Source organism: Pieris rapae, chromosome 15, assembly GCF_905147795.1.
Source record: "Pieris rapae chromosome 15, ilPieRapa1.1, whole genome shotgun sequence".
NCBI classification, from domain to species: Eukaryota; Metazoa; Arthropoda; class Insecta; order Lepidoptera; family Pieridae; genus Pieris; species Pieris rapae.
The window spans coordinates 5,718,078-5,743,208 of record NC_059523.1 but is presented as its reverse complement, the minus strand read 5'-3'; the positions used below and the strand labels follow the sequence as shown (position 1 = coordinate 5,743,208).

The 25,131-nt window shown below is 31.1% G+C and overlaps 1 protein-coding gene across 1 annotated transcript in view; it reads right to left on the bottom strand.

Moving 5' to 3' along the window:
• LOC110992261 overlaps positions 1-24,740 on the bottom strand; it is a 30,934-nt gene extending 6,194 nt beyond the window's left edge. The window contains exons 1-4 of the mRNA XM_045631501.1: positions 24,635-24,740; positions 24,401-24,511; positions 7,715-7,844; positions 948-1,049 (exon numbers count right to left, since the gene is read on the bottom strand). Coding sequence (XP_045487457.1) covers positions 948-1,049; positions 7,715-7,844; positions 24,401-24,421 — 253 coding nt within the window. The 5' untranslated portion in view covers positions 24,422-24,511; positions 24,635-24,740. The remainder of the gene's footprint in view (positions 1-947; positions 1,050-7,714; positions 7,845-24,400; positions 24,512-24,634) is intronic.
• Positions 24,741-25,131: the final 391 nt, after the last annotated feature.

Sequence of the window (25,131 nt, the reverse complement as noted above, 5' to 3'; positions counted from 1 at the left end):
CATGGGTCCAGGACCCAGGACCAATAAGCTAGTAAACCGAATTTAATAGAACAAATCTGTCCTGTGATGAAAAGGTGGAGCCAATTTTTTCACAAAAGCATTACTTGAGGGAGTCGTTACAAGGTACAGAAGCGAAGTATTAAATAAATTAATTATTAATTGTAAATTATTTTCGTTTATTGTTATTAAAATATTTATAAATTATGTTACAGCGACCGCGTACGGTTCTATTTATTTGTTAGTTAACATAACTTTTTGTAACAATATATTAACTAGTCTTAATCTAGTTTCCAACTAAGGTTAAACATGAATAAGGAATGCTAATGAAACAGGAAACAATTCTTAATATTTATTACAAATAAATATTTACATTGGTCATATTTACAGCTGTAACAAAAACAAGATAAAACAATAAAAAATGTGCTAAAAGAAACCATATTGTTTATGGCAATTGACAAGGCTTACATAAATAAATTAAACTAACAAGAATAGACGTAAGTGTGGTAACAAAGCGAAGCTGAAATCTTATCTATCCTTAAAACAAATATCACAAACGTCACGAAAGCGGGGCTGCCAGAAAAAAAAATTGTTTACCACAGAGTAAAGTATGTGGATATACAGATACAAAAACTAGACTACATAACTGATATAACAAAATCTTTATAAGTACAAAATTATAGAATTTAATATTTTATTTTTTACCAACATTTTTTACCGACTGGCAGTCCCGCACGACATTAACAAAACAAAAAAATGCTTTCAAACTATATAAATTAAGTATTGGTCCGATTATGATACACTAAGCAATGATGATCTATCAAATGACACCAAACTTTGACAGACAATTTTTTTTTAACATTTAGGCTTCAGTAATTAAGAATGATGTACCCACGGAAACATAATCGGTGTATTTACTTTGTACATTTCCTATCGACCGTATTGGTTACCTTGTGCGCCTGGTGGTTGGAAACCATAACCAGAAGCTCCAGCAACAACGCCGCTAGTCTGAGATGGGTCACCAGGGGGAGATGGGGGAAACACCACGGGTCCTGAAAATGGAGTTTCCTATTAATACCAAATATATGCTTAGTAAATAGTGGTTGCCTGGAAGAAATCGCTCGAAAGTGATAAGGCCGCCAGCCCTACTATTCAATGTTCAACTTTTATATTGTAATGTAACGAAGTGTTAAATAAATAAATAAACAAGCTAAACTCTTGGCACTTTTTTCTCTTGTGTTTTTGAACTCATTTTCTAGTGAAACAAATAAACATGACACAATGCTTTACAATTAACATAATCTTAAAGAAAAATAAATGATGAAAACAACCGATACAGGGCGCCTCACTGGATGTTTAAGATTGTTATGTTAAATTAATCTCTAAATAAAGAGTTCGTGGATTATTAAAACCAACGTGTTGGTTTATATGATCTTCTCTATCCGTGTCGTAATCATTTGTTTTACTCTAAGGCAAGTAGGTGATCAGCCTTCTGTGCCTGACCCACGTCGTCGACTTTTGTATCTAAGGCATGCCGGTTTCCTGACAATGTTTTTCTTCACCGTTAGATGCACACATAGACAGAAAGTCTATAAGTGCACAGCTGAAGTTCGAACCTATGACCCCCGCAGGAGGCACACTAAAGCCATTTGGTTAACACTACTCTTATGATTTATTAGATACCTATCATATATAGTAAGGCCTTAGATTACATGTCAGTAAAGACTCAAAGAAACCATGGAATTAAATTGAAATATCAGCAATCTACAAAATATGTTAATCATGTTACGTAATTATTTACGACTGTATTTAAGTACAATAAATGTTAATAAGTTATTTTTGCAATGAAAACCTTCAAATAGTGACAAAACCAGTTTAAGCGCCATATATGTTTAAAGCCGCATTTTATTGTAAAAATAGATTGTATTTTGCAATTGTTTATCAATAAATTAAATGTTATTTCAAACACACTTTTATTTTACTTATCAAATGTTATTTCCTCGTTCATTTCTCCCACTACATTGTATCAGTAAGTAATTTTTTAATATATGAGAAATGATTTTATTAAAATGCTGTACGCCAAAAAAAAGTGAAGTTTATAATGGTAATAGTCTTGACAACGCCAAGTCTAAATTACATTTAGATATGGGACAATATTATCGCTAAAATCGCCCGACTTTGAATTTTATCCTACCACAGTTTAGTTAAGGATTTCCTGTCTTAAACATATTCCATCAGTTTTGTCTGGTGTCAGTGGAATATTTAAGATTTATAAATAACTTCATTGCCTTCGAGCGGTGACCGTTGACGAACGTTATGCAAATTCAATTCGCGCATATTATTGTTTTGTGTACACTCACAAACATTTCAAAAGTTACTTGATATACTAACATGTTAATTTATAATTTAATTTCAGGCTTATCTTAATGAGCTTCCGCCAAAAGCTATCTTCAAAGTGCATCGCCGGTACGAAACCATAACCGCGAAGGGTCGATTACATGCCATGTTTAATTATTATAACAAAAGCATACTGTTACGAAAATGACTGTTGTCTAATTTGTATCGCAATATTTGAATTATCAACATCAGAATAATTCTTTTATTAAAATAAATCATTATATATTATCTAGACAATGTTATAACTTTTCATACTTTTCTGTTTCAATTCCATTCCATTGGAATAGATATTGAGATTCGATAAAATGATGAAACCTTCAAACATATTAATAATAACTCAGTATGCAACAACTATTATAAAACTGCACTATCTAATGAGAGTTGAACGTGACCTTCGTTTAATTTTAATTGTATATCAGTCATACAACCTTCAGCATTCACAAACAAAAGAATTTTTACAAACTATGTAATATGTATTGACTAATAACCAATAACTTTCATTGGCCTTAAATTGACAAGTACGAACGACAAATTGTATACAAGTATATCATTTGTACTATAATTATAGAGTTTAATGGCTTAAGCAAGTTCCCGTTTTGTTATAGAATGTTACAATTATATATGTATTTAGACTTGAGCAATTATATTATAAAAATATGTAGCCGCGTTAGCAGCTACCATCGTCGCTGAGGTCGTAGGTTCGAACCATGATAGCCATGGTTCGAACTTACCACCAATAAACTTTATATCTGCGCATTTCGTTCGTACGGCAAACAAAAACATCGCGAGGACACCTTAGACCTTAAAAATCGAGTGTGTCGCTAAAAGGCTGATCACGTACTCGCAGATTAGAAAAAAAAAACATATGATCACAAAATTGAAATCTAAGGCCAGACCTGACGCTGTAGCGCAACTAGTTTTTTTTAAATCAAAATAAAGACGTCTTGTGTCAATAGGTAGCATTAAGAATTATATAAGTCAGGTAATTCTTCACAAATATATATATATATATATATATATATATTTTAAACATTTTTAAGTATGAAATAAGGAAAATAAACAAGCAACTATTCAGGCAAACATTTCAACAAATTAAAGTTGGACATCAGTTGTATAATATATTTTCTATAGCCTATATACAAAATAACGTAGGATTCTAATGGTAAAAGAATTTTTAAAAAGGTCAGTTTAGTAGCCTATTTAATGCAAATAAACAATTAAATCTGTCCTCTTAAGATTAGTGTAGATAACTATAGTAGGCAATAGCTATATACATCAGTGTCAATTAAATAAAGTATGACGTCACTAAAGTTAACGAAAATTAAGTTTAGAATGAGCGTTCCATTCCTTAAATTAATAAAATATATCGATGCCTGATTTTCAAAGAGTAAATCTAAGTATAAGATGTTGAATTTTGCCACGGATTAATTGATACTCTCGTTTATATCTTTTTCGATTTTGTCTTCCTAAGCGTATAGTCAACCATAGACCTTGTTTACCAACGACAAATTATACACAATATGCACAGACTAAATGAGATGTTACATGGCAACATAATGGTTAGGTAGGCGTAATAAACCACTTTTGGGCTCAAGGATAATAATAATTTGTTTTTAAGTAACGAGTGGTTGTTTAATACAATTTTAATAGTAGTTTATAAAAACGATAAACCAGTATATTATAAATAGCAGACATGTCTTTGTATTTTTCACAGACTATTTTTATGAGAGATGCCTTTAAATCACGTCAAACCAAGTCATATGTTTTTTGTTTTACAGTGAATTGAACGAAGATTTATGCGATATTTTTATGTATACTTTTTTACATCCAAATAATCTTTAAATGACTGATTTAATTTGCATTCCGAGCGATTGCATTGGATTTATGTATATGTATCGGCTGTCACATTCCCGACATATAAATAATTGATTGCGGTTTACAAACGGAATTGACTGACAGGATAAAACCTGTCAATATAACAAAATAAACAGCGAAAAGATCTACGATGTTATAATCAGAATATAGTATAAAAGCGAAAAACTTTGGATATCTTTGTAAAACTATGCCGGGGTCAATCCGGAACACATCACTAGTAACTATTAAATTGAAACAAAATTATATTTATATTTAAAAATTAACAAATAATTGATAAGAATTATTTAAAGTCATTAATAACGAATGTACAATTACATCAAGGTCGTCACAGTTCCTTGAAGACTATTGCCAGGTATCTTTTACATTAAATTCTGATTTTAAAGTATAAAGTGTATGTGAAAACGATTTAAATGATTATTGTATGCAATCGAGTTTTGATTGTAAAAAAAATATATTTTCAATACGATATAGTTTAACATTGAATGTACATAAGTTTAAGATTGTCTGTATAACAAGTTTTTTTAAGGTATTTTTTCGCCTAGATATCCGTAAGTTTACAGCAGTCCAAAGAGAAAATTCCAAATGAAATTGGTGAATCTGACGTGAGAAAATCCTTGGTTTAATATGGTACCAGGATTGTCAGTGGTAAAGTTACATTTACTGTGGCCGTATAAAAAAGGTGTATGAAAAATACATATAAAGTCAAAGAAAAAATTCCCGCAAAAATACTTAAAAGAAAATTTATTGTTACAAAGAGATCTTTATCAGTGTTTAAATTAATTGTAATTGTTACAAACCCTTTTCAGAAAGACAGACATCTGCTTACATAAGTAATATATGGTATTAAAATATCCAAAAGCCTTAACATTTATCACAAAACCTATAACACCCTTCGTTACTTATGATTACGAAATGACATTGAAGTATGGTCTCGTGATACCTCAATTAAAGTTACTTTTAACAATTAAGGTGATGTTATCTTGAACTTTATTGTGAAACCTCTTAAACATTAATGGCATGTTATCTCTATCTACGTTTGTGTGTATTTGTTAAACATACAATACTGTGTATGTCGCGAGATCAAATTTATTATAGATTTAATCTTGCTACAAATGTAAAAATCTTTTTTGTTGTAAATATTCAACAATTCAAACTAATTAGAGTATACTGCGCTCAGTCCCTACAGTCCTATATTATATCGGTTTGCCTCAGAATGCCCATTTATTTATTTTCATAAAAACTAATAAGTGAGCACTCTTATGCGCCGCGCCTACTACAGACCAGACAGTCAGACCGATGTGTTAAATATATATATTTATTGTAGTCCTCGCGAGCAATTATTAATTGTTCATATAGAAAAATATCAGGAATAAACAGCGTGTTAGGCAGGATAAATTCATAGCTTCGTAAAGGACGGGTATTGAGACTGTGAAAGAGTTACTGCAATCTGCATCTGGCACAGGATAAGTCACGTTGCACAAGACTATGGCCAACTCCAGTAATGTAAAGGCACCAAAAGGAGATAATAAAAACAATCTGATTTATTAAACAATTTTATATGAAAAATTAAATATAAAATATACAACTGAGGTTTGAACAAGAATCGCAATAGGCTACCATTTCTCCAGTTAAATGTAATATATATAATAAAACTTTAGGTTTTCGCAAAATGTTATCATAAAATTTACGTAATAAAAGCTTATCAAATTAATTCGTAATTATCGAAGTGTGATTCTGTTTTGAACACTTGTTAAACCACAGTATTTGCTTGACGAAGCACGAATTTGTCTTTATGCCCTTAGCACCCTACCCTTGTCAATAACTTTATATTTTGGTATTAATTATAACTTAGACTATAATCCGTTGCTCGGGTCACCTTTAGTACAAAGAATTTTTACTAACAAAGAATTATAACAAATTGTTTACTTATATTAAAATTGTTATTGAGTGTACTGGTATTCAGGACTAATCGGAAGCACGAACATCATGCGTATAGCAAACTTCCTTTTATATAAAATATGACGGTATTTTACGAAATAGTGAGAATACATCCTATACCAAATAAATAGAATCTATCTATTCGAGAAACTGAATGTCAAAATCATCGCTTTTCACATTCTGAATTCCGACTAGGGCAGTCTTACCTCCATATCTATCCGTAATACAATCCTAATTTTCTTGATTACATGTACTTAATGATAAAATCTCTCCATTGTTTAGATTTATAACATATTTGTTTGTAATTTTCTAATTTAATGAACAGTGAAAATACGATAATTTTTGCACCTAATTATTAATAAAAGAAATATAATAACATTTATTATACGCGTAAATCTAAATTTGGTAGACACGCGTAAATTGCACATAGGAAGTGTAATTTCTAATTAAAAAGGATTCCTAATAAACAGTGCGCGCAGTGTTGAAAGCATTTTGCAACACTCTGTTGCAATGTGGGCTCATTGTCCTGTGGTCAATTCGAGTTAGGCTATTAGCAAAGGCATAAACATATTTCCGGTTCACGTAACAATTTATTTGTACATTTGAAATTTATTGATTTTTTTAAATAGATAAATTAATTTACTAACTTTATTTCTCATTACAAAAAAAAATACATGAGAAACTTCATATTTATATGTAATATATACGAGCGAGATACACGTCGCCATAACCCATCTTAATTTTAGTCAACTGTGTTCATTCTAACATGCATCTTTACTGCCTTTTTGAATTTGTCACACACTCCAATATTGCGAATTTCAGATGGTAATTGATTAAATAATTGCACAACCCAATCAATATCAACAATCAATGTCAGGTACAGTTGAGGGAAAAACTTATTTAAACTATTATAATGTGTTATAAACATTTGTGTTATTAAGCATTAAGTACAAAGGTTTAAGATAAAACGAAGCTATACTAATGTATTTTTTATTGTAATAGGAGGCCAATTGTATTTTTAATGTAATGACGCCGCCAATACACACACATTAGAATACTAGCACGTGCGTTGCCTGCCTTTAACGTATACGTGTTACGTACGTATACCAAATATTCTGTTTTTATATATTTATAACGGATAAACTCAAAAACAACTCAACCGATCTCAAATATAATAAGGTACATGATGTTTCAATATTTAAAAAAATTAAAATTCCAGTCGTTCGAAGCGAATTTAATAAAGAGTAGTGCTAGCGTCATGAAAACATCCTACATATTATTTAAATCATCATTATGTCGACATCACAGGAGAACGAGGAGCTGGCAGCTACCTCGCACAAAGAATTAGTCTAGCTATTCAAAGGGGGAACGCTGCTAGTATATTCGGAACCTTGCCTAAAGCGACTCAAATAATATTTTTAATTATTAAATTTTAAGGTTAGTTATTAGATATATTTTTATGTATTATGTTATTTGTTTTTATTTGTGTAATTTAAATCATACATACCAGTATTCGCTCTGGGATCCCTCGCTGAAAGACCAGTGTAGCCACCGCCGAAGCTACCGAGGTAACCATTACCGAAACCGAAGTTAAACTGCGCTGATGTTAACGCGAGGCACGCGCATAGTACTAAGACCTGAAAAAATAGAGAAAAAATAATTTTTAAACTGATTTAAATAAAAAGATAATATTTAACGGAATATTTTTTATCTTTGATCTAGATTTTAAATATAAATGTTGCAAGCGTTGAAAAACTGATTACAATGAAAATAATGTAAAGACCTATAAAAAAAGGAAAAGCTAGAGCAAGGCTAGGTTCTTAATTTATTTCTTATATTATAACTGTACATATTTATAATTTATATTATGTTTCTTATGAAAATTATAAAAATATTTCATAATGAATCAAATATATCATGAATCAATAATGTTTCATCTCTGAAGAGTTCCCAGGAACACAATGAATGAAAGTTGTATATCTTAATCCCTTTTTTGGGGCGAAAAACTATTCTAATAATTAAACAATATGACGTTTCTTTATAACATTTGATAATTAAATACAATATTGTAGCTCGCAAGAAAGTAATTTGGTAAAGCATAGGTATATATATGTTTATATATGAACTACTGAACTACACAACATATAACTAATGTTTTAAACAAATATACTAATAATACGAGCACTAGATTTTGCGATATGGTAACTAAGATCTACTTAAAGCATTTACGTAATTTCATTTACGTGTACATGTTTTAACTAAAGCCTATCTCAAGAACATTTTGATAAGACTATAAATCAAATTGCTTTAAAGATTTATAATCTTGCCGAAGGATTATTGGAAATGTTTGTACCTTTCTATTTCGTTGATTACTCTTGTGAAATCTTTATTCTGTTCCCGAGCAAATAATAGACCTATTTTAAGTAATTCAACAATTACGTGGAATAGCAAAAAAAAATACATAAGGTTAGAGAGTTTAACAAACTGAGAATGTGCTGTCTGTATGTATTGGAGGCATGGATCACCAGTAAAAACCTAATATAGTATGTAAAATTAGCTATTGTATTCACTTTATCTTTAGCATAAACGATAGTTTAGCCTAAGGAATAAATCTACACCACATGAAATCTTTTAACGAACGCATATAATACGTTTAGGGTCTGTTTCACAATATCCGGATAAGTTCCAAATAAGGTATTTATTACGTATTGGTAGGATAAACACTATTTTTACGTTTCACGACTGTCAGGTAGCGTGACTTCGGAACTTTTATCTTCCGATTTTGCTTTAATTTTCTTTTTATTATTACTATGGCGGTTAATAAAATTGTAAATAACGAATATTAGATGGAAAAAAACATATTATATATTGATCGGGAAATTGAGTTTATGCTTAATTAATTAATTTACATACTGTATATCCCTGTTTCTATACAAGGTGGAATACTATGTTAATCTAATTAGCAGCTAAGGATAGAATATAATTTTCTTGTGTAGTCCTACGCGAAAATAATTTTAATCAAATTCATGATAAATTACAATCCACAATCCGTGATTTATATTTAAGAATGTCGTACAATTCTTAACATTGTTAATTATTACGTCATTGTTTGGGTTAATGTATCAAGGCAAGATCTTTTGATTTTATTAAAATTTATAGAGAATAGATTAAAAAGTTTCATGTAACCGACAACAATGATATTATTTATGACTACAATTAGTGTTAACTAAAACTAGAGTTCTGCTTGGTAGATAGTCTAAAGTGGGCTGATTAACATTTATTTGAAAAAACTTTTTATTGAATCCACTTAAATATGTTGTTGCAATTTCTTATGGTGTAATGGGTGCACCTTACAATCATTGTGTAAAACAAAAATTGGCAGAGAGTTTCTTGCCAGTTTGTATCTACCGTTCTACACCCTTGATTTGAGAACTGGCAGTTAATGTAAAATTAGAAAAAAATAATATGAATTTCTTTTCTTGACGTTCATAAGTGCATATTGTGTTACCTATATATTTATAGTAGAACAAACGATTGTGACTTCGACTATATTACCCGATAAGTTATAATAAAGAAAATGAACTTAGATGCCTATAAACAAGTTTAGGGGTTTTTTTAAATTCAATTCACACCCCTGCGAGAAAAGTCGCAGTATTCCGTAATCAATTGCCGAACTTTGCATAACTGGTTGCACCCAAACGGGTGCTGAACTTGATATGTGACCTCAGCTGAGGTTCGTATGAAGGCGGGCCACTTGTATGCATTAGTCATACATAGCTTGCATTCTATGCAATGCGGAGTAGGAAAAACTTTAGCTCCCGCAAGCTTTATCTATAAAGACATAAAGATTTTGGGTAAAAGATGGGTGAGCGAGAGTTTTTAAAGAGCTTTAATTGTAGTTTATAGCTTTTTTAATATAGATGTAGTTAAGACAGGCAGATAACTTTTCCGTCTATATAAGCGTAAGGGTCTGTTTCACAATAAGTTCCAAATAAGCTATTTATTACTTATTGGTAGGATAAACAGTATTTTTGCGTTTCACGACTGTCAGATAGCGCTATTCGTCATGAAACACGAATAACCTTATTTGTAACTTTTATCTTTCGCATAATTTATGTGTTGCATAGCTATCTGGTACTATATCCATACATTGTGAAACAGGCCTTTAGTCCCCTAAACCTAAAATGGTCCGTTTATTCGATGTCTTCTATTATACGAAGCACAATGCTGCGCGTAATATCCCTTTTATGCAATCTCAGGTTTCTGATGGGCGTCCTCTCTTTTCTCTCCCACTGGGCCAAGTAAGGGTGTTTTTGACCCATCACTCATCAGTCATCACAAACGCCGACAATGTGACCTGCCCACTTCCACTTTTTTGGACGTGTTACGTTTGTACGGCTTCGTATTACGCCGTTTTTTACTTTGCCATTCAACTGCTATTTTGGCCACATAAAAATAGCCGTACATGTGCAATAGTGAGACAAATTTTGGTTTCTAAACAAAGAACATGGCTGGTTTGAAATGAATATACAGAAATTGTAAACTTCGAACGTGCCTCAAGCAATAGGTATTAGAATGTTGATACTGTTGTTCTATTGCAATATTTTACTGAATATCAGGCTCTTCCCAGGGCAATCTATTTAAGAACAGGTAACTTGTTAATACATATATTGTTATAGCCTGGGAACGGTTTAGTAAATGCTTTGTTTAATGAATTGTTAAAGTAGTATTCTTGAAAAATTTGTCTCCTTGCCTAATCGTATCGTGCTTCGCAGCATCTTTTTAATCAAAACCTTTAAGATCAATTTTATTATAGAAACTAAATTAGTATATAAATTATCCGAATTATTGTTCTATGAAAAAAAAATGGTACACCGCTTGGATTTGATCCCACGTCATTGGCGTTGAGAATTAGACGCTAACTATACTGCTCGGACTTCATTTAAAAATTCACTTCTTCCGTTCACTCAAATACAAAACATGTGAGAAGAAACATGCTTTATACCTGATGACTATACATACCAGCCTTGATTATTCACTCCGTGATTTGAACTCTTTGGACCATAGAATAAACAAACACGCTACACGAATTACTTTCGATCCGTTCGCCTCATAACGATGATAGTTAGCTTGTTATCCTTTACTAGAACAAGGTTTTGTTAAGTAATCATTTTCATAAATTCTTCAACGTACATTCTAGTCCGGCATCCCAACAAGGACGCTAACGTAGTAATCCTTGTTAAAAACAATTACTACAACGTAAGGGCTTACAAGTTAGAATTACTTAGAATTGACTATACATTTATATCTAAAGCTTGTATAATCTAGGTAAAAATTGAAATATAATCTCACCTGATTTCAATCTATGAAAAGAGTTATTATTATTATTATGTATTTAAACACACTAGCAGCTTAATAAGCTGATGCGCGCGTATTTTGAGATTTGGAGAAAATATCTAATCTATTCTTATCTAATATATTCTTCAATGATGGTGCACTGATTACACTTTCCGGAAGCATATTCCAGTCTGCCATTAGCCTGTTTGGGAGAAAGTTCTTAAGGGAATTTGTGTTATGTTGAGTGGTCTTAAGTTTTAAAGAATTACCCCTCAAATGTGTATTTTCACTTAAAATAAAGAGCTTCTCAATTACTGGAATATTATAGTGGCCAGTGAGGATTTTATAGGTTTTAATAGGATTTCCATGAGGTTTCAATAAGGTTTACCTCTTATATTAAAATCAATGAATAAAATATACTATCAACTAGAAGTATTGTTATAAACGAATTATGGTATGTGCCGATAATAAGCATAAATGGTAAAATGTACTATTTGACATTATCTGAATACCATATCTATTTGATTCATTGTAAAAGGAGTTAACAAAAGCTATTATTACGTTTCTTATAATAGACGTGAAAGGTGCAGTATTTACGAAATTATCCCTTATTACACGGAAATACGCTGAGAAAATACTGGACCTATATCATTGATAATATCTTCATTGAAGTAGGATTCTTTGAACTAATAATTTAACCGCTTTAGAAAGTTAAATTATTGTCTGCCGAACGAAGATAAAAAAGTGTTAAAATGGATGTCGTTGAGTAGGTGAAAACACCAGATTTAGAGACTAGGTACTTGGTCCAAATATGTGTATTGAAAAATATGAATTCCGACCATGTAAATACCTAACATTGGTCAAAGGCATAGCATGAATTTAGATGCTGGTCAAGGGACGGATTTTATATGCATGCCATGAAATGCTTACGAGTGCATGAATGGAAAGCGAATCAACCGTGCATCGCCACATGGTTGCGTTCAACGCCATCTATTGAATTCTTATGAAACTATTAACATTCAAAATATGGTTCAGGGGCTTTCGTTTTTCGTAGGATCTAACCCAAGTATATTTTCAGTTAAAGAACTGTTTGGGAATTAAATTTTAGGAATGTAATCTGTTATTTTATACAAATCGTTACTCCGTAATTGTAATTTAACTTCTACTAAACGACCTAAATGTGGTGTATGTTCAAGAAAATTCGAAATGTTTAAATTTACAATAAGATACTATTGTATTTAAGACGTGTGTATAGGGCAACCTATGTCAGGTCCGTATTTAAACAATAAAAAATATAATTGAAAACAAATAAAATTTAAAAGCACTATTGCAATTCAACCAAATCATTTTATATCTCAATTACACACCTTTATAAAGCATAACTTTTAACATTTTTTTATAATTTAATTTTAAAATTTAATTTATCCAATACTTTGATATCGAAATATGATAAAATCAACAATAAGGAAATGCAGTTAATATTTTAAGGCCAAAGTTAGTCAATACAAAGATTTTAAACAATTCACAGCCGATTAACATAACTTGTTTATAATGTCAATACAAAAAGCAAGGATAGTAACTAACATTAAAACATTCTCAAAGAAATTTACTGTTTCAAGATTATATTATGTGTAACTTATATAACCTTATTTTTATCTCTGTAATGCAATTTAGTTATCGAATGTAAGATTTAGAGCGAACGAAGCCTATCATGCGTCAATAAATGATGTAAGGGAATCATCAACCATCAAGCCTCGACTCTAAGGGTGATGTTCAAACACAAGACTTAGCATTAAGTTTAACACCCGTGTGTCAAAAGTGTATTGAATTTTAGAGTACGTTTTGTATTAAGGGGATAATTTTATAATTTGATATTTGTATAAGCCAATAAGAAAATAATAAAAACTATCATTACATATTTTACTTTATGCAAATCTATGTTTAACACATATTTGCTATACAAGTATGCCATTATATAAAAGAGATTTAATGATTTAACATTGGAATTCTAAATTCTAAAATCTTATGCGAAAAACGTCACATTAAACAAACTTTATTACAATATGTTTTCTTTAACCAAAATGATATTTATCGCTCAATTCCCTTTCCCACCTATTTAAATCAATAAATACCCTATTAAAGTAGGCGGTAGATAACTTCTCAAAACCGTTTCACAATGTAAATTACGTAGAAATTATTACTTTCTGACAGCTGATAAAATGTATACAGCATTACAAAATGGTCTATTAAATATTCAACGCAATGTGCATAGGAAGCTGTAACTGTTACAAAACTAACAGAGAAATGGCTACTAACTACAATAGGCACATGCAAGATATTGCATCAGACTATCAAGTAAATCTTCGAGTCCGACACGAATCAAGAAGGTACTCTACGTATCCTAATTACTTGTCTATGAGGAAGTTATAAATATAGATCGTATATTGTGATTATTATTGAAGTAAAGATATCATCAAAGTAGGACGAATAGGCCAGTTTAGAGTGACTACAAACTATATTTTGTTACGGGAGAATTACAGAGTCAAAATTGAGTGTTATTTGCCTGCCGATATAAGTTCATTACATTGCACCCTTTTGAATGTATTTATAGAATTGTATTATTGTAATATCTTTGTAATTATTTTGCACTTAAAGTAATAACATTTACCCAAAACCAATTAAAATTTATAGCAATAATTATTGACCCTGTACTAAGCCTATACAAATATGGTTCTTGTGTAACATTCATTAAAATAGCACTTAAACGTCAGAACTAAATAATATATATACTTATCATAAACATGAAATTATATAAGCCATTCAATCATATGCATAGTACTTGATTTTTTCAAACTATAATGATTTCACAATTCCTACCGCTGAAAAAAGTTCAGCGTTGTTTGTTTAAACAAACAAAAAACAAACGCAAACGTATTTAGTTGTACACTGACTGAATTCACAAGAATTGCATTATTTATAATTAGTTATAAAATTATTAGGTGTTAAGTTTTTACTTGTTACGTTTGTATTGTTTTTAACTTAGTTTTGTATTGTATTAGTATTAAGTTACTGTGAAAATACGAAATAAGGAAATAAATAAATCAATTAATCTTGCTGCGATGTTAATACGCTCTGTGGGGATGTTTTAAATAGATTATTTAAACATATACTGAATACTTTTTATTATCAACCCGTGTTAATAAAGGATATAAATTTAATGGTTAATGAATGCTAAGTAATGTAAATGCGGAACATGCTGTCTGTATCTGGGTATGAAGGCGTAACTCTGACCATTTAGTTAATCGTCACGCTTATAAAACTACCACTCTGAGTAAGCCAAATACAGCATTCTCCCGTACAAAACTCTTTGAGAAAACAAAAGAAATTTAGTTCGATTAAATTCTTCCTCGGCTTCGCCAAAAAATTAAGAAGCAGAATTCTTTGATAATTGTCAATACGTAATGTGTCATAGTAATAAATCCCACATACACCGGATTTCCGCTCATAATTATTGTGAAAGAATATCTAGGTCAAGTTTTTCTTGTAAATTATTTATTACGGATTAATAAAAGGCATAATGGTTTTCTTGAGCCTATTATTATTTTAATTTCAATTTCATAACACGCAAGGATTTTCCAAATAATATTAGTATTCTCCGGTATGAATTATTTTTTTATGTATTCTGGTCATGGCTTTTTAATCAATAAATTAATTCTTTACAGTACTATAAGTCTTGATTAATGATTTTAGAAGTATATTCACCAATATTTAGCGTATAAACTCTCTTTTCATTAATTTTATACATAAACTGTATATTGTTTATTGTTATTTGGAAAAGCGTAATATAGTAGTAAATTCCTTTTCGACATATTTATATATGAACATTCATAAGGAGCAGTGTTGGCCTAGTCGCTTTAGTGTGCGACTCTCACACCTGAGGTCGTAAGTTCAAGCCCGGACTGTGCACCAATGGTCTATCTATGTGCGCATTTAACATTTGCTCGAACGGTGTAGGAAAACATCGTGAGGAAACCGACATGGAGGCTGATCACCTACTTGCCTATTACATTCAAAAATGATCATGAAACAGATTCAGAAATCTGAGACCAAGACCTAAACAGGTTGTAGTGCCACTGATTGAATGATTTTTATTGATAAGGAATCGTGAACCACCAAAAATATCAGTGGTATTGTTACTATCGAATTAAAAGTCTGAAATGTATTTACTCAAGGGCATTGAGTGACCCTCAACTATTGTTAAATTACATTTCATACTAAAATAGACTGGTCAGGAATTGCAGTTTCAGAGTATGATTAGTATTAGAAAAATACGTACAATGTAAAAAATATTCTTCATGAGAAAGGTTAAAACACAAAATCAGAGATGGAACAAGAAGTTTTACCTTTTGTTTTATTTAAAGTAATCAATTGATTATGTATCTTACACAGAAGAATAGATATTTTGGTGTTGTATCTATTCCTTATTCACTAATTTTGAGATTTTAAGTTAACATGTCTCAGTTTAGTCATTACTCAGGTACAATTGTAATTCGATCACTATATTGACTGGTCCAAGTCGTAATTATAACAGTATTCTCATATTATTAACTCTTTATAAATCCAACAAGTCGATATAAATCAGTATCATATTACTAGCTCATGATAAACAGTTTTGTTTAACGATAATTTACTATAATGCATTGAGTTTAACAAATTACTTAATTCAGTTCAATTGATTACATATTGCTGCAATATTGATGCTGATGGCATTTATAATTCTAGTTAACTTTGGGGCCATACATAATAAATACCCTTTGTATGGTCCCAAAGTTATTTTTTTGTTTTACATTCTCCTTCACATATCATTAATCATTTTAGACCATCCCTTAACAAGAAGTAACATATCATCAATATATCAAAACCCAATGAGTTTTTGGCATAGTTTGAACGTAGTCTGAATTATTAATTATCTTTTGTTTCTACTATGTTCAATTGTATCATAAATGTATTAAAAGACAAATACTTTAGTTATTAAAGCCGTTAGATTAATGTATATGAATTACTGTAACAATAATTATATCCTGAAAAAATCTTCTCTCTACAGATAAATCGTTTATAAATGTAGCACGAAATATGTAAGGTGCGGCGTAAACTATTAGTTATGTGGTAACAAAGTATTCTACTAGGCTAACCTTCGTTATCTAGGCGTTAGCAATGACAACTTAACTTTGTATATACAATGATTTGCAAGAATATGCTATTTGTATGGTAAAACCAATATTATAATATAATTATTACGGATATTGAAAGAATAATATCTATTCAAAACAATATAATTTGTCATTACACTAACAATTTACCTAATTCCATTTTAGGAGGCACCCAAAAGTCATCGACTGCCCATGGACAAGCATTTTAGTAGGTGCGGTGCCGGCATTAGACGGAATTAGTATAATCATCAAGTAAACAATTGTAGGTAATAAATACAAGTGTGTTTAAATCAGTATCATTTTACTAGCTTATAAAAAACAGTTTTGTCGATAATTTACTTTAATGTAATATTTTCAACCTTCAGATAATTAATGTTTTTTTATATGACCAAAGAAACGCAACTCGGATATAATATTTAATTACTTTATTTGAGTCCTATAATTTATGAATAACCTTTAAACTGCAGTATACTATACAGTTTATTACTTTAAAACAATCGAAAACACTTAAAGAAATGTTTGCCAAATAAGGACGCCTACCACATGCCTATAAGCGTGAATGAAAAGAACACATCTCTAACAAGGAATTTACTGAAGTTGTTTTAAGTAATTAAGCCATTTCTTAGAAGGATATATATTATTTTAATTAATACACTAATTGTCGTATAATTAATTGCCGTTTGAACAGAATGTTAATCGGTAAAAATATGTTATGATTTCATACCACAGACCTTTTTAAGGCAATGTTATTAAAACAACTCACATAGCAATCACTGTTTTGATTAATAATAATTATTTATAGAGTAGTCAATAATATTATATAAATAACGAGTATTGCAGTGAAATATATGATGTACATTTATTATGGCAAAATTCCTCTTGGCTTCAAATATGAACTTTTTGCATTCGGATTTGGTTATATACGTAGCTTCAGTAAATGAAATAGTTGTCTATAAAGTCGGTTAAGGGACAATAGTTTAGTGTATCAACGTCATAACAAAACATTGATGTAATTATTGCATACTTTTATTAATAAAATTAAATCGATTTGATTGAATTATTACTGTATGGATACAAAGAAAAAGCGAATCCTTGAACGCATAGGCCAATAGAGTGGTAGAGAGATAGATGTGGCGCAAGCGTACAATGAGCGTATCGGGACAATGAGTCATGCTTTTCGTGCGTGCAGCCGGCGCTCATCGATTTATTAGACTTTGTGACTACAAAAATCACCTTTAATACATAAAATACGTTCAGAACATTCAAACAAATCGATGAAAAAAAGAAATTCTTTAAAAAAATATTTTATTTCACAGAAATTTGCAAACTAAAAATATATATGAAAATGCGGACGTGCTGATCTACGAATTGGTTTACGTAACACATGTATCGATCATTAATTCAAGTCCACATGTGCGAATGTCTGTAATAGCTCGTATGTCGGGAAGCCATGCCTTAAGGCGAACGCATTGCTTGGCGGTTGTATACGAGCGACTAATTGGAACGAAATATTCAAGCGACACGTAGAAAAATACAGGTAAGCTTATCACCAACTTATAAGTTTTCTAAACACTATTGATTATTATTTTGAATAAAATTGTATTCCTTATTCAATTTAAATGCGTTTAATATAAACTGTAATGACAGCGTAGACATAAATTAATTTGGAAAATTGAAATTGCTAAATTCTTGTAACAGTTTCTTTGCATAGATTAGTTGGGAAACACTCACTCAATAAACTAGTAATTTAAAGCTGTAAAATGTAATACACTAAATTGTAGCTAAAAGTGATAAAATGATTATAGACATATTTTATAATGAAATTGAATTGTAATGATATACTTAAGTAAAATTATTCAAAGCGGTGACAAATTAGTATTTTCTTTCTTTTAAAACAGTTTATACATTTTCTTTAAAAGTTTGCTGATTACCTTTAATTTAATTAGGAACGTAAATTCGTTCATATCATAAATCATTTTATATACTTTGCTATGCTTACCAACATTTTATATTCGACCTTCAGGTGTCGCCCGTTTGTGCAACACCGGCGCAGGCGCATATTAACATAGTCAAGTTCTCATACGTCGCGCGTGTGCCCACAAACCGGTCTGTGTTTCCGCCTTCCGCGATTTATATTGCTTATTTGATAACAAATTTCTCACGCAATTAAATTTAAAAAGTAATGTTTAAAACGATTAAATTAACTAATACAATGTAGTTTCAACAAATCGATGCTTTTATAAGATAACCTCTGTTATAAAGATATCTGTTAATATGTAGATGAGTCATATATATTTAAGCAATTCTAACTAGCTTTTAGTGAATTGATGTTTCTATACTTTAAGGTTTAGAAAAAAAAACTTTCGCAATTGTAAGGCGCGTTTTTATTACACACTATGAAATATTCCAACTATCTTGACCCCGCAGCATTTATTGACAAAATTGTATGTATTGGGTAAGGCCGCAGTATGTAAATGTCTATCCAATGACAAGGCCTCAATAGGCTTTACCTTTAAAACGGTGTGGACAGTCACCTTGACTCCTATACATGTAAGGCCAGTGGAATTGAGAAAAGGAAGTGTTCATTCATGATTAAGTCAATTGAACCATTGTTTTAAATTCTTATTGTATTTAAAAGGAAACGACTCAAAGGGCGCTTATCCGCAGAACAAATTTCACCAAATCAGCTTGGCTAAGATCACTATTGCGTGACTAATTCTATACCTAATTATGTATGATTACCGACATTTTTAGTTCTTTATTCAATTAACATAATTGTTTATAAATTGTAGCATACATTACTCAGACTGTAGTGTTCTTTTGTGAATAACAGAAGTACGTCAACATAGCAATTTGATAAAAAAACTTTTTAAGTTGTTTACTTGTAGGACGTAATAAAGTAGTCGGTAGTGTAAACTGTGTCTGGTTTTTGAACCACAGAACATTGCATTTAGTCAGAATAATTGGCAAATAAATAATCTTTTTATGAATCTCTATACTCCAATAGTATCAAATAAACCAGTGGCGCTATAAACTTTGTTAAGTCTTAGATTTCTAAATATGTTTCATGATCTAATGAGTCGGCAAGTGCCTCCTGTGCCTGACACAAGCCGTCGACTTTTTTTTGGGTAAAGCCAAATCGGTTTCCACACGAAGTGCTTCAATGTCTGCGCGACCGTTGGAAATCCATTGGTCACATGCGAAAGAAAATCCATTGGTGCGCCGGGGATCGTACTTCCTTCAGAGATGAGAGTCGCACGCTAAAGCCACTAGGCTAATACTGCTCGCTAACCAATTTGTATACATTGCCTTATAATACTTCAAACAATTAATATTAATATACATGTATGCAGATTTAACAAATCACTGAAACAAGGTTGCAATGATTGATATAATAAGTAATTTCATTAATTAAGGATATTGAATGAGAAACATAACTTCTTAATGTACTTCCGTTAATCTTGATTTTGACACTCTCTTGGCGTATGACATTGAAATACCAACAAAATTAAGGAGAATTTTATTTAAAAAATTAATTTTGTTGCATAAGGTTTTAAAGAGTAAAAATGCGATAACTTCGTCACAAATATAATTAATGTAAGTAATATCAAGAAACAGCAATTTACAAAATTGTATAAGAAACGTAATTCTTTTGATATATACTTTGATAACATCCCCATCTTATAGGTTATTTTTTACTTCTCTTTCTCTTTAAATTTATGGCATGCACCTTAACCTCTATAAATGATTATATTCGAGAAATGTTCGAGCTAAGATATAAATAAACTTTCATAAAGTTGGTTTAAGAAAATGCATCGATATGCAAATTACGTCAAACCGTACTGATTTGGTTAAAATTATAAACAAGATTGCGGAAACAGATGGTTAAAAGTAAATGTTTAGGTAACCTATGAATTTAGGACATATGTAGAAATTGGCCATATTTTATGTAATACACTTTTAAAATTATGTATGTTGACATCCCCATTCATCGTTTCTACTTAAATACGAATCGTAATGTCAAACAAGATGTAGGTTTTTCAATATAAATGTATTGAATATATCAATAAAAGAAATAAAAAATATAACTACGGAACTGCATAATAATTTTGCGTTACGATATAGACATGAGTCCATGTTATTTAAGCCTTCTAAAAACAACAAACTTTTCGCTGGGACTACCCATACACACCCGCCGCAACTTTGCAGGACTCGCTCGAGTCTTTTACCTACCCAAGGCATCACCAGAAATCGCACGACAGGACCTGATAATAGCATAGTCCAATCCCCTATGACCACTCTCAAATCAGCCCGGTGTCTCAAGCTGAGTGAAGTCGGGCCCTATACTTGTAAGATTACGCCAGCATACCTTCTTTTGTCACATATTTGTCTCAGAAACTTACATCACATACGCACTATACGACACCTGGAGGAGGATTTAATGTTTAATATAAACATGATTTATATATTATCTCATTAATTAATGTCTCATAAATAATGCCTGTGTATTTAATTTATCGAAACATTACTTCCTACACATAAAAATGTCATCTAAAATGTTTCGTACTTTCTGCATTACACAAGTGTTGCGACATCTTACGAGTCGTCAAGTCCATTAAAGTCCTATTATTTTGGTCACACAATGTTTACAAGGCTATATTGTCGCATGTTCTAAATAAAATTCGTCTATTGTATTCTTATCTTTTTCATGGCAAGAACACAAGGTTTAAGATAATTTACGCGTAATTAGGTTAAAAGTATGTTCTTAAGGTTATTTCTTGGGTACCACTGAAACTGATAATAAAACAAAAATACATATTGCAAATAGTTTTGCTTAAAACCCCTTGTGGGAATAACTTTTGTTTTTATAAGGGAATCTCAGATTTAAAAATAGAACATATTTAAATATCGTTAACTAAATAGACTTCAAGACCAAATTATTATTGTCATCGAAACGTAAAAATACCAATTCAAATTTTACAACGACATTTTCACATTTTCAAATCATACAAAAATAAGAAATCATTATTAGATATTTCGCGATGAAGATTTATGCAAAGTTAAAATTGTGACTAAATAACTTGAAAACATATGTCCTAGCACAATGCAAAATTATCTATAATTAATTCGAATTACAAGCGCAAATTTTAACGCACCGCTGAACTCACCTTGACAAGAGCAATTATGTACTAATCGTCAAATTAGCTGAATAATTTTTATAAGATATCTCACGTAATGATTGGATATATAGGTCATTCACCTATAGGCCACGGAACAACGAAGGTCACTTTTTACATGCCAATGTATCTTGGTCATGAGAAGCATCAAGGAACTACGAGTGTCCAAAGATATGTAAATTCAATTCTGGTCCATAACACATTGTATTAAAAACTAAATTGGCATGCATGCCTTACTGTGAGCAGTAATGAGCATCAGGTACATTGTTTTACTGAACTTTACCTTGGCCGTAATTAATAAGTTCTTTTGTTTGAAGCGCCCAATAAATCACGCTGTTTTAAATGTATTATCAATATAGGAGTATCCGTTCTAAAAAGTAGAGTAGGCCTAGTGGAAGGGTGCGACTCTCATGTCGTGGGTTCGTTTCACGGCCATACAGTAATGATATTTCCTTTCAGTGTACGTAATTAGCACTTCTTCCTATAGTGAAGGCAGAATCGATGACATCTGTGAGACACAAGTTTATCGCCTACTTGTATTTATAATAAAAATGAACTAAGAAGCGCATGTAGTCTAGGGCCAAGACCTTTTTAAAGTTGTAGCGCCACATAATTATTATTAATACCCGAACTTATTCACAAGTTTGTGAATGTAAACATATATTCGTATATAATATATATGTATGTATATATAAATGTTGACGCAATTATAACTTTTAATGATATGAATAGTAGGATCTTACTTATAATCGCAAGGTATACTTTATGCAAAATCACACGAGAAAAGTCCCTGTTATAAGTCAACAAAGTATAAATTTACACATTTCGTTAAGACAGACGAAAATTTACAATATTAAATGACGCAATGTTTTAAAACCAAATAGGAATGACTTTGAAGATCTCTTCAAAGGAATATTAAATAAAGCTATACATAGTGAAATCGAAGCATTACATAAGTTGCAAGTAAATATTTATTACAATGTCACATATCCGGATGCATAACTGCTGTCAGACACGTTTGACATAACATCTTATCATAATATTTCCTATGGTGAAAGATTACTTAATACTTCGAAACATTAGCTATTAAAAGCTTTTATTAATAGAGAATATATATACACTAAAACCTTTTCGGTCTGGGCCTCATATTGCTGTCTATTGCGTGATCATGTCTAATATCTAAGTGATCAACCTTCTGTGCCTGACACAGATCGTCGACATCAGATCAGTTCCCCGACGATGTTTTCCTTCCCTGTATTAGGACGAGTCTTAGCGAGTATTAAATTCGCACATAGACAGATATACCATTGGTGCATAGCTTCAATCTATGACCACAGGGAAACCACTATGCCATCACTGCTGCTTAAACAGATAATAAGGTAAGATAAATATTAAAATAAACATCTGTACCGCTACAACAGCTCAGCTCAGTTTTGGCCTCACATGTATGTATCTCTTTCATGATCTATTTTCTTCCCCGTATGAGATAACGCTAAATGCGTAAATAAAAAAAATCCATCCAGGGTCGCTCAAGTCAAACACTGCTATTTAAGTTTCATTTCATTCATAAATTACTAATGATTATATTTTTTTCAGTATACACTAATACTAAATTACTGTTATGAAATCAAAACAAAGAGAAATATAGCGATGTATTACATTGAATACAGTCTCTGCCCCGTAGTTATCGCATTATCTCGAAGCGTCATAATGTCGTAACAGGTATAAAACTTATCCAACTTTTTTTTAAATAGATCCAGCAGGTGCGGCTTAAAAATTTGATCCTCTTTATACTATTATTGAAATTTTACGACGAAAAGGTGTGTGTAAGGTACCGAAAGTCTTCATGGCCGCAAACACTGATTCAAATCATTAATATGACAGGACTTCAGGAAGTAGTGCCGGATTACATTAAATTACACGGTCGTATTAAGAAATTTGTTCTAAATAACCAGTTTGACCAAGTCACGCGCTCTATTTTATTATACTGCATTCGCTTTAACAATGACGTTTACCAATGAGAAAATACATACCATTATCGTTTGCGGCATTTTCCGGTTTTAATTTCAAAATATTTTGGAAAAGTTAATCTATATTTAATATGTTTAATTTTTATGATATTTCTTTTTGAAACTTTTGTCTATAAATAATAATAATAATTGCCTTGAGAACTACGCTTATATTTGATTAACATTTAATTAAATTTCATTTCCTTTAGCGTATATGGCAAATTTAAAGATCCATAAATGTAACACTCATGTATTAAATAAAACTTGTCATTTCACACTTTTACGTTAATTGCAAATTACAAAATAGTTAATTTTTGTAAGTTTAACATACCTAATAAACAGTTTTTATTTATCTAATATTATTAGATTAAAATCATCTGGCGTCTGTGAATGTATAGTTGACGGAAACAATAGACAATAGAATACTAATAGACAAATATATAAAAAAAAGAGTACTTACAATTTTGACGTAGCTATTCATTTTGGCGGGTAAACGTGGGTACACTGTCACAGAATCACTGGTAGCGAACGCGTTGTCCGCTGCGGCCGCGAATACTAAAGCTGGTTCCGCCTGCAAGCAAACGTTCGGTGGTGGTTAACACAACAGACACGTGAAAAGCGAATCGCGGGAATGTGGAAACTGTTTCGCAAGGGACCTTGACAGTAGTCGAATTTGTACATTTTCTTTACGTACTTTGGTGTTGGCTGCGTGAGGTTGGATCTGGTAGTAAGGTGCTTCAGTTGTGAGTTCCAGTTATATAGGACAGACCGCGACCTCCAGGTTACAGTCGCTCCATTGATATCTTATCTTTGAGGAATCCCTTATTTCATATTGGCTTTCGACGTGTACAAAACCTATTTATTAATTTATTTATATTTATAAATTGATTTAATTATATTTATAAATATTTTCTCCCGAAAACAACATTTCTGAGAAAAAAGTATAGTCCAGACTTTGCTGGACTTTAAAAAATATTTTAGCTACACTTTGTGAATACACTACTATTGTGAATTAATTTATTGAATCGGTTAGGGAGTTTTCGCTACAAAATACAAATGTTTCCTCGCGGAACGCGAAACTAACGCTGCTTATAAGCGAAAGGTTTGATAGATTCCCCCAAAATAATTATATATATTTTTGTGATTTTCTCTGTGTCTTACAGTAAACTTTTAGATGTTGATGTTTTTGCA